The sequence below is a fragment of the Chrysoperla carnea genome, chromosome X (assembly GCF_905475395.1).
Source record: "Chrysoperla carnea chromosome X, inChrCarn1.1, whole genome shotgun sequence".
In the NCBI taxonomy this organism is placed as follows: Eukaryota; Metazoa; Arthropoda; class Insecta; order Neuroptera; family Chrysopidae; genus Chrysoperla; species Chrysoperla carnea.
The window spans coordinates 33857488-33869662 of NC_058342.1; the positions used below are offsets into that span (position 1 = coordinate 33857488).

The following is a 12175-nucleotide window of genomic DNA, read 5'->3' on the forward strand; positions in this document are numbered from 1 at the left end:
TATAAGTGATAGTACTGGCAGGACCCGTCATTTTAAGCTCCCAAAACCTCTATTGGCGAGAAACAGAAACCTCTGTAGGATAGAGTCGTTTTTCCCTCATGGACCTCCGTAAGTGAGACTGCTACTTATCTATACCTCTATAAACGACAGTCGAGCTTTATTTATTTATATTATTTAGGAGACATATTTACTACATTCGTACTTGTTGTGACTTGTTATTGCTGCGTACCTCTATAAGAGAGATACGTTACCCATGTACCTGCATTAGCGAGAAACTCGGGTTAGTGAGAAACCTCTATAAGCGAGAATGAGATTGTGCTCCCTTGAGCACTCGCTTATCCAGGTTTGACTGTATTCCATCCCGTTAGAGAAATAAGCTCTCAAAGACATGCATTATAGTCTTTGTTTGAATTTTGATTTCTGATTTGTGATCGAAAAATGATTTACTTCTCCTGGTCATGCAGAGTCCTTGAACAGGCTTTTCGATAATTCTAAAAGGGCAAAAACTCAACACATGACGATTTATGAAAAGCTCTTGTGTATAAACTTGGGTACACATAATTGAAGTTAATTTGAACTTACAACGCGCTGTGGGAAACAAAATTCAAGTAATAGCCTAAAATCGTGTATTGCGTATAACACAAATAATATTATCAATGAAAGAAGCATTTTAAATAATCTAGAAAATATATTACTGGCAGAGACATCTGTGAATAACTGGATATAAACACATGAGTTTGTTTTCGAATATAGAAATAGAAATCTGTATTCGAATACGATTACGAATACCATGCGATGTTTTGTTTTCTAAGTAAAGTTTTGTATATAATTTTGAGTTTTGTAAAATATAATTGTAAAAATTAAATAGATAATTGATTGTTGATTATTTTTTGAGTGATGAGTAATAATTGATAATAATTAATAATAAAAATGAAACAAATTGTCAGCGATATAATATATAAATATTTTGTGGTGCGAATAAAATAGCGAATTCAGCATAAAAATTAAAAAATTAGCAAGTTGATTTGAAAATATTGTAAATTTGCTTGGTGCCCAATAAATGAAATCAACGAAAGCTCAAATTTAGTTGTAGTAGTACTTCTTGTTTAGCAAGTATCGTTTTGTTATCGTTGTAGTAACAAAATGCTCAAAAATTTCTACCCAAAAGTTATCCTTTGATTTTTCTAGAAACGACATCGAAGTATACGAAAATTTATTTGCGTGACGATCACGTGAGTTTCCTTTTCCCCACCCCAAACGTGACCCAAGCGCCTAAAGAAATTTTCACTTCTTAATCTTGGGGCTATAAAGTTTTTCCCTGTGTACAACAAAGTTTTTTTACCGAAAATATAGATAAGCGAATCAAAAATTTTTTGGCGGGCCAAATAACTGCGAAATTTTTGCTCTTTTTTCAGTTTTCTACTTGAATCACGTCCGACGGAAAATGTCATTTCATTCAATTTTAAAGAGCGTTAAATTCTGCGTTGGATGAGCTAAACTAAAACTTCAAATTCGGTTCAGTAGTACAACCGAAATCAAAAGTTAGACACTGTGAAAATTTCTCATTTAATTGTAAACTTATATTTTGTGACTTTCCTCTTTGAAACAGATTACTCCTGTTTTAAAACCCATAGAATAAGAGTTGTTTAGTTCACTTTGAAAGACTAAATTTGGCATTAATGCAAAATCGGTCCTTCAAAGTCCTTCTAAGTTGCAAGTATTTCATAAATATGCATTACATTTATTGCAGTGTTACGCCTAAATACATTTCAATGCCCAATCAGAAAACAATAGCTATACAACGTGTTCTGTTATTAAATGCAGAAACCTAACTTCTCAAAATAAGCTAATCAAGAGCAACAAAAAAACTCTTTTCCAAATTTGGATCTGAGGCTTAATTTGGGAGCTACAGGTATGACAAAAATTGATAAATTTCATTATTCACTGACTATCATTCGATAACCAGAAGCCAATGATATTTTAGTGTACTTCAATAACTTTTCTAAGAAATTGAAAGGAAAATTTTAAGTGGAAAATTTCAATGAGCGCCGATACATACTAGACCAAATTGGTATAGGTATATACAGCTCGTCCCATAATCACCGGACCAAACAGAAACTGTGTATTCTTACGATATTCTAAGACAAAAAGTCCTTTGACGTTTTTTTATCTGACATTCATGAGGATAACTATAAAGCTTTTATAATAAGCAAAGTTTTAATAAATGAAGATTACTATAATTTATCGTTTTTTTGTACAAAATTTTGCAAACTTTCAACGTAAATTTCGCTGTTGATATTAAACTTATCGAAGGAATGGTCTTATGATAAATTATAATAAAAATTTCCTACAACTTTGGTTATTATACAAATCTAAGTTTTCCTCAGATTAAGTTTATTGTAGAGAGCTTTAATTTGTGGAAATCTATTTTCATTTGTTACATTTGTAATATGTCTTGACATGTTCCGAACTCTGAATCCATTTTCAAACTATCACTGATAAAGTCCGATTAATGAATCGGAAATTTCCAATTCAACCAATGAAATGAATTGGATTTAATCGGAAAAAAAATTTCCAACTCATTACGATTGCATTCCGAATCAATCCAATAGAATTAGTTGAAAATTCCAATTGTTTCCAATTCATGAATGGGATCAAATTGGAAATTTCATATTGAATTCTATTGGATTGAATCGCAATTCAATCAGAATGAATTGGAAATTTGAATCGGACCTTTTTTTATCAGGGATGACACTCAAGTTGTAGTTCGAAGAAAAAATATTGTAGTATCCGTCACAGTTTGAAAATGGAATTAGGATCTGAAACATGTCACAACATATTACAAAAGTGGAAAAAGCAATTTCTTGAAATTAAAATGTTAGTCTTTAAATTGTTAAAATTAAATAAGAAGGCATTAGAACTTCGTAAAGAAAACATAGTTACGGTTGGTTGGAACAGCCTGTATATAAAATACTGATTTCATAGACTCAGTGTGTAGTCAAAAGTCATACTTTTGGAAGTCAAACTTGAATGAACGTAAGTTAACGTTACCTGTTCAAAGTTACGTTGGACCCGTTGCTTTTTCGTATCACTCAAATTTAACAATAATAACTGATCACATTCATTTATAACCGACTCCAAACTTAATGATTTAAAATTATCGGAGCCATTTTGGCCATTATTTTGGACATTAGAACGTATACTACGATCATCGCTTATGTCTTTTTGTTTACTTAGCTTTTTTCTTCGATGCTTTGTACAGGGTGCTGTTGAGCTTTTTTCATGACCGCTTGTCACTTAAATTATAAACATATTATTAAAGACAGACATGCGCACTGTATTCACAGTGTTTTTTATCTGTGACTTTTAGGTATTTGAAGTTGAACTTGTTATTAACAAAAGGCCACCCACCTCTTTTAAATATTATTACAGTCCTCAGTCCATTATAATCCAAAAGATTGACATACCTACACTACCCACAAATTCGTCCTTTGTACCCATACTACAGTGTAGATAGAAAAGGATAGTCTTATAACACTTTAAGATATTTCTAACGATATAATCATAACCTCTACATAATTTTAAATAAATTTATTTGCACTAGCTAATTAAAAAGCTCCTCTCCCCTGGTGTTACGTCATATATTTTTCTACCAGACAACTGACGCGCGGAACGGTGCATAAACCATAGAAGTAATAACATAGAACTGTAATGTGGCCATCCAAGCGGTTGATCGTTATAGAGAGAGACCTAAAAATAGTACGCGTATAGTGATATTTTAGGTTAGGTATATAATTATTTTGAAAATTGTCTTATTTGGAAGAACAAAAACATTCAAAAAACGTTCCCTGATAAAAAAAATCCGATTAATGAATCGGGAATTTCCAAATCAACCAAACGGAACGAATAGGATTCAACTGGAAAAAAATTTCCAATGAATTCTCATTAAAACCAATTTAAATTTTAAATTGAAATTTAATTGAAATGAATCGGATTTAATTGGGAAAAATTTACATTTCATTCTGATTGAATTCCGATTCAATCCAATAAAACTAGTCGGAAATTTTCCATTTGACCCTCTCCTCTTTTTAACGCGTGACGTAATTTATGGATGGCCCCGTAAGAACATATTTTCTTGCAGAGTCTAAATGGCCGAGCGGTCTAAGGCGTCGTCTTACAACGTAGGACTAGTTAGACTTAGGTTGCGGGTTCGAATCCAGGCAGCGGCAGTGTGAACAATTTATATGATCTTGATCACATTGTCTTCGTTAGGATAAGAACGAAATAACCGATTCCACCCACATCAAAAATGTAATTTGTTTGTTATTGAATAAATAAGGATTAACAGAAAATGGTGTGGGTACCCTCTGTGATAAGGCGTATGTCACAAATACGGAGGTTAAACCCCCATGATTATGATTATATTTTCTTGCAACAGGTACTTTTTTACAGCGTGTTTTAAAATGTTTTTAAATAATGGACCGACTGAGACAGAGTAGGACTGAGGAATAATAAAAGATAGAGATGCGCTAGTATTTCCTATAAATTCATATGAATTTAAATTGAAAGGAATGAATTTAAAAACTAGGTAAATAAAAATTATAAAAAGGTTATTAAACCTAAATAAAATATATATATTTAATAAATAATCTACCTTGTGTATCTTTCGATTGTGCCGCCAAATTCAAATTTCGATCGTTATCAAGTATCTCATTGATTTTATTTTCAGTCTTTAATATTTCACTTTTTGATTGCATTTTATTTCGATTATGCTTTAAATAATTTACTTCATTTTCGGTATCATTGGCGACATCTTCGACAATCTGGTTTAAAATTTGTATATTTTGAGTAAACTCAAAAAATTCATTTTTACTATTATTAAAACTAAACATAATGAAATTGAAATTTAAATACCACTACAATACTAGGAATACGCTTGTCTTCCATTCTTTTTATTGTGTTTGTATCCTCGAAATCCTCCGGGGTTTTCTTCTTCTGAGCATATAAATTCGTTTAAAAATTTTTATCACAGATTTTATTGCTGATTTTTTTTGGGAAGCATTTTTTTTTTTCGATTTTAAAAAATAGTTTTTTCGGTTTAATTTGCACAAATAAACAAAGTAAAAGTTAAAAAAAGGGAAAACTTTTTTACAAAACAATTACAGATTCGAATAGTGGTGAAAAACTAACGAGTGGTGGAATTGTGAGATAGTTTTTCGTGATGTATAACCTTGTTTTTAGTTACCGCGTTTCGTGTTTTGAAATAATCAATAATTTTTCATGCGGCTGTTATAATATGTTTTGTGAATGAGGGGTTGTTTGGGGTTGTTTTCAGGTTATGGGGGGTGATTTATTTATTTTTTCTATATATTTTATATTTCATTCTAACATATGTTCGACTTCGAGGTGAGGATAGGTGTACCTGTTTATTACACACTCTTACACATTTTCCGTTGAACTGATTTTAGTCAGCTGGGCGGGGGGTGGTAATTTTATCGAATTTGTACCCTAATTTGAATGTGCTACTTTTTTTTTTGTTATACACGCACTTTATTTTCTTATTTGAGTGGTTTTTTTTAGTTTACGGGCCATATTTGGAATCTACGATTTACGATTCTTTACGACTGTCACATTTTTTTTATTCAAATTTCTTGTAGAATTTAAAACCAACATATTTTACCGTATTTTTAAAATTTGAATAGAGGAGAATCTCAAACGGATCTGACCTCGAAATCGACCTTATTTTCGGAACAAATTGTAATAAAAAATATGGATTTGCTCGGATAATTTGACTAATAAAAAATTTAGAGGTTTAGACTTTCGAATGTTGACTCAATGAGATTTCAGCCTCGGTGTAAGATTTATCGATACCTCAGAATTACACTCCTAACTATGAAATGACCTCAATTTTTATATTTTTTGGGTCAAATACCTTGTAGTCCTTGCAAAAAAAAAACCTTTACCGAAAAAATGGACAAACAAATTTGACTTCAAAATTTAATAATACATACTCGAGTTATAAGGTAATTTTGATCCAAAAAATGTGAGGGCTGAGCGAGTATTTTTCGAAATATCGATCAAAATCGCTCTAGCTATTGCAATATCTCGAAATTTGTTCGTCTAATCGTCAAATGAGCACAATTTTTGTACTTTTTGGGTTATAATTACCCTATAAACCGAGTTTTATCAAATTACGAAAAAAATTTTTCGATATTTTCTGAGAAAGTTTAGTTTGTTTGCCTTTAATTTCGATGAAATTCTATAAACAAGGCAATAAAAACTTAGTATATTCGATTTTAATGTGTTTTTTTTTTTGGGATTTTCAATTCACAATTTTCAGTACTACAATTAGTCTTCAATACAAAACAGCTGACGGACCCTGTACATGCGGTTATAAAATTGAAAAAAAAATCTATTTATTAAATTGATTTGCAAACATTATTGCTGGATACGTTGTTATTTACTCTTTTTAAGTACACCATGAGCCAACTAGTAATTTTATTTACTTTACATGTCATTTAGGTCGGGGTCACGCGACCACACCACTCTCAAACTGTTGTCAATCAATCGAGTTGTAGCTATTTGTGGTCGAGTAATGATTTTTTGAGTATTTACTGCCTCATTTGGAAACTTTGTTGTAGTTAAGATTTTTTTCAAGTATGCCATTTCTCTCAAGATCATTCCTAATTTTGTTTTATAAACAAATTATGGGAAATCGTCGCATTCAACTGGTAGCAGACTGGTAGCAGACTGGTAACAGAGCGTAGTTCTAGGATAATCGGCTCTTTTTATATTTAAAAAAATTGCATTAGCAAGACATCAACATTGATAAATTTTTCGAATTACTTAAAGTAGTAAAAAAAACTTAATTTTGCTGACAATTTACTCGACCACATTAGCTCAGTTGGATAAGGTTAGGGTAGCGGATTCGATTCCCACCGTCGCAACAAATTTAATTTAATTAATAGTTGTGATAGGCCGGTGTAGTGCATGATATATGCATGAAGGAGGTGCACTCAGCCTCTGAAATTGATGAGCCGATAAATGAAATTATCAGCGGAAAGGTGGTAAAATACAAATATGGTATCGCAAAGGTTCTCTATAGCCTAAGTGTGTCCTTCGTGGACAGCCAATATAACCTAACCTACTCGACCACATATACCCTCTTAATAATTTCCATTCCACTTTTCAATGCAGCGAAAATGCTCAACTAAATGTCTAGACCCAAAATTCATTCCTCATAATCGATGAAAAACAATCGTAAGCAGTGAAAATTACGAACGAACTAATCTTTCTTCAAAAACTACAAGAAATTTAAATAATTAAATTGTGACGTGAATCGAAATTGGAGACCGACGTCAGGCCATATGGGTCATATTATAAATATATTCCTAGCAAAATACTCAATCAAATCAAATTCAGCTTAAGCATGCCTCAAATCAAGTGGGAATATTTCTTATTCCTGAATTCCTCACTTTGTTTAAGTATCAAAAAAACATTGAGTTATTTTGAAAAAAAAAATAAAAAATGTAAAAAAAAAAAATGTTTTAATCAGTGCATTTAAAAATGTTATTTTTTATGTGCCGGGTGTTCAAAAGTCCATGTACACATTTAAAATTGAAATAACTTTTTACAATTCATTTAATTTTATGTTAAATTAGTTTATTTCTGTTTTGATTCAACTGAATATAAATTTTTTGGGAGAATTTTCCTGCCCTCATAAAAAGAAGGTCAGTTGAGCTAACACGGCTTCTTTTCATAGCACAAGAATGGATCGATGTCACAAAAAAAAATTCCGATCGGATAAAAAACAGATATAAACTAATCCACAATAAAATGATTTGATTGTAGATTGTTGTTTCAATTGGCTTTGGACACCCTGTAATATAAACAAAAAAAAATGATGACGTATGTTGTAAAAAGTTTGTTCACTTACCTGAGCAACTTTTTCACCCATTTTTGGTGTATGTAAGCCACTTTGAAAATATTTGGCCGAACCATTATCTTGCATAGAAAATTTGTGTTTTAATGAATCTGAGGGTACATTACTTAATGAGGGTGATTTTCGATCGTGACTAATTCGATAACGTTGTAAATCACTCTCACTAGATACGTTATGAAACGGTTTTGTGAAACTGTTTTTATTCGCTGTAAATAGAAAAAAGTATACGGTTTTACCACCTAAAACGACTCACGCGGAATAGATAAATTTTTTATTTTTATTTCAATTAATATTCGACTTATTCGTAAACTTTCCATTCGGAAAATCATATTTCCTTTTTATCATTTTTCATGAATTATTCATCGGAAAATTGTAAAGAAGTATTTTATTTAATTACAGCTTATGAGACTACCTGAGTAGGTAATCAATATCAACAGAGGAAAATGTCCTTATGTCAGAGGTCAGTGGTAGACTTACGGACAGATAATTCTTTTTTTTACGAATTAAATTTAACCTTGATCAATTATTAAATAGATTCATTCAAAAGTTTGTTATAGAAACTTTTTTTTCGTTTACTGGATAGTATCGATCGATCGAAAAACATTGGCGTAACTACATACTCTGTTCAAACAGGTTCCTTAAAACGAAATAGAAATTTTTTCAAATCTATGACAGCCATTGTAAAACGTGAGACAAAACGCTTTTTAACGGTAATTGTTTCGTCTTAAAACGCGACCCTCGCCATGAGTGGCCTTCGACACTCATCAATTAAGAGTGACCCAGGTCCGTGCGCATTGAAGGAGTTTTGGAGGTCAAAACTCTTCTCATTGATAATCTGTCCACGTAAATTTTGAACTAATAATAGTGTCGTGTAAATGCACCCATTCATAAGACGCATTTCCACTGACGAATCAGATATCCATACATATTTTGAGCACGATACATCTGAATCGACGAAGTTCAATTTTGGCGAAAGCGCATTGCTAGGCGAGGTGCCAATAAAGATGCAATAAAGATGCGTTCCCGAATGTCTACTAAGTGCTTCGCGTTCTGACAGTTTTGCCTGTGACAAGAGCAACGAATGAATGCTCTTTTCCAACCTTGCGTCGTCTGAAAATATACCTTAGATCGACAATGTCTGAAGATCGACGAAAAGATTTTACATTTTGAGCTAATTAAATCTTACTCGAAAAAAGAATTTCTTGCTTTTATTTGCTTAAAATTTGCTGCGCGCGGGCCTGAGGTGACCCTGTTATAAAATAAGTTTTTCCCTTCATTTTCGATAGTAGTAACATTATCGAAATTAGTGAAAGATCAGTAATTTAATAAATTTCCTCGCATCTGAGACTGAATTAATTTGGAAAGGTTTAAAGAATGAAACCTCAAAAACGTGAGATTCAGTTCTTTAATAAAGAAATTTTAAAAAACGCCTATTTTAGTTGTAAGAGTAACGCAAATTATGGAAGACCAAATACGTTTTTCTCATTGTGTCATGGCCGGTCATTTACGTATTAAATTTCTTAAAAACAGTCAATAATAGTCGTTATAAACGATACAACTCGTCTCGCACAGTTCACAACTTCTGGCAAAGGAAATAAAAGACAACAATGCACTGTGCACAAAATCCTAAATATTGGTGCAAATCTAAAAATATACATTTAGTAGACACCTTAAACATAGATATTTTGTAAAAAAAAGATTCGATTTAGAATACTTACATGAACTTCGACTATTTATTTTGGCTGAAGTATGACCATTTTTACTAAAATTTTGTCTTTTACTGATTGCATCTAAACTTGAAGTCTGTGAAATGTTACTGGACCCATTGTGACCAATTGATATCGATTCTGGACTTGCAATTGGAGCTATTTGTACCGAACTGTTACTATTTTGACTGCGGATTTAAAAAAGAAAAAATCCCAATTAATTCTGACTTTGCACTACATAGCACTACAAATATTTAGTGATACTTCCTGGCTTTTAAGATTTTCTCGACTTGAAACTTGTTTATCGCAGTAATTATCCTTTAGAGCGAAATGTTGCTAGAAGCTAGTTTGGTGACGCAACCTAGCTTTTTTTTAAACCGACAAGCAACCTTCTTCTCTGAGAGATATTTACTCCGCTGTTAAAAAAGGCCCCTTATTTTTGGTAGCCCAGTTTGGTAACCGAATATCTTAAGACACTCTGAAAAGTCTGTTCACGTGGAAATGAACATCTTAGCACAAAATCGTTTCCTTATAACACGGCCTCTACACCTCATTCTTTACGATCGTGGCACTCTTATGCCAAAAAATCAACCGGCTCAATGGCCGAACGAGTAAACACGTTATCGCCTTTAACAGTTTGGCTACTGACTGGGGTGTTGCGGATTCGTATCCACGCAGAGGAAGTCTGATCCATTACAATGGGGCGGTTAATTGGTCACACTGTCGTTACTTGGATAAGAAACGGAGTAACGAGCTCCACCCACATTATAAAATAATAATTGTACAATCGGATGCAGTTTAAAATAAATAAAGATTAAAAAATTATGTTGTGGGTGGCCTCATTTATAGATGGATGTCTGAAAAAACGGAGGTTAAACCCCATCATGTTTCGACAATAATAGTATATTTCACATCTAGGGAGCAAAAGCAAAGAATGTCTCAGATTTCATGCTCATTGCCGCCCGAGACGAGGCCGTGACATTCTTTACTTGTTCCCGTTATGTGTGTACATTTTTTTTGATCGGTTTAGGTGAAATGTTGCAATTTCTTTTAGCACAGCGGGATGAAAGTTGATACATTCCACCCAGAGAGAAAAAATGATTCTCAATTCTCTCAATTCTCATGACTATTGATAATATTTTTAAATTGGGAAAATCTTAAAAAATAGCCATGGCTTCTAGGAGTTGATCCCCCTGACAATTCCGGGGGACACCCATGGAAATGTTTGAATATTTTGAGAATGAAATATTTGAATTTGATTTGATAAATATTAGATGATTGATGAGTAATAATTAATGATAATTACCTATTACTTTTTTTTGCTTTGTGTTTTGGACGTTCAAGCGGTAGCGGTAGCGGTAATGGTATACAATTACTTTTTGGATCGTTCTCAAAACTACTTTGCGTTGAATTCGGAGCACTTTGACTAATACTTAACACAGTATGTTCACGATTTGTTAAATTCTTTTGATTATGTAATTTTTTAAGCGTTGCCGTGTCATCTTTACTTTTGCCACTACTGCCACTTGATTTCGTTGTGTCCCCAGCCCCACCACTCACTAATATTAAAAAATCTGGATCACCACTACCAGGAGCACCACTTCCAGGACCAGGATAACTTTGTTTTTCTTTTCGTTGTTGTTGTTGACTACTGCTACTGCATTGTTGTTCCCCAAAACCACTAGTACTAGTTTTATCTTTGTCTTGTTTATCGTCTGATATTGTTTGCTCTGTGCCACCGGCGGTCCCTGTACCTGTTTTACCCCAATTACCACGTTCCAATACTGGCGATGGATCACTTTGCGTTAACGGGCTGCAAAATTTTATACAAAATTTATATTAATTATTTTAATAACTTTCCAGGATAGCAAGCAATCGGGGAATATTTGAAATTCTACCCAAAAACATGCCAGAAAATTTTCGTATCGAGCAGAAAAAACAATAAAAAACATTTTCTCTTGAAATTCGACCTAAGTGAATCAATATTCGAATAAGATTCTATTCTAATGACTACGAAACGATACGATGTTTTTGGGATCGAAACCTTGCTCTCCGGATCAATTAAATTCTTAACTGACAACAGGTTTAAGAATTATCCGAGTTAGAAAAATGTTTCTTACAAACAAATATTTTTAGCATTTTTTGTTACCTTTTTTTTTTTGTAAGCAAGCATTTCATGGCCATTCTGAAAAAATCTCGAAACTCGAACAATTTCAGCTAAATCGAATTTAAACGGAGGTCAACAAAGTGAAAACGAACATCTGTCTTAAAAAACGAGTTTTTCCAAAATACAAAGTATATATAAATGACTATCGTTTTAAAAGTTTTAATTACCCTTTATTACCGCGACTTCTTAATTACCGTGTTTAATATTAAAATTTTCTTAGTTCGATAAATTGAAACTTTTATAATCAATCATGTATTCTTATGAAATATATCACAGTATGTTTAGTCCCATTTAAATCACTCCTTTCTCTGTTAAAGTAGTGTTTTATTGGATGAATTTGATTTTAACGAATGTATTTTT

The 12175-nt window shown here is 32.4% G+C and overlaps 1 protein-coding gene across 7 annotated transcripts in view; it reads right to left on the reverse strand.

Annotated features, from left to right (window-relative positions):
* Positions 1–12175, reverse strand: part of LOC123302584 (potassium voltage-gated channel subfamily H member 7) — a 110732-nt gene that overhangs the window by 33374 nt on the left and 65183 nt on the right. For 6 of the 7 annotated variants that reach the window (XM_044885569.1, XM_044885572.1, XM_044885571.1 and 3 more), the window contains exons 6-8: positions 10955–11461; positions 9661–9836; positions 7937–8148 (exon numbers count right to left, since the gene is read on the reverse strand). In XM_044885569.1, the coding sequence (XP_044741504.1) occupies positions 7937–8148; positions 9661–9836; positions 10955–11461 (895 nt within the window). The remainder of the gene's footprint in view (positions 1–7936; positions 8149–9660; positions 9837–10954; positions 11462–12175) is intronic. The other variant, XM_044885573.1, reaches the window with a different exon arrangement.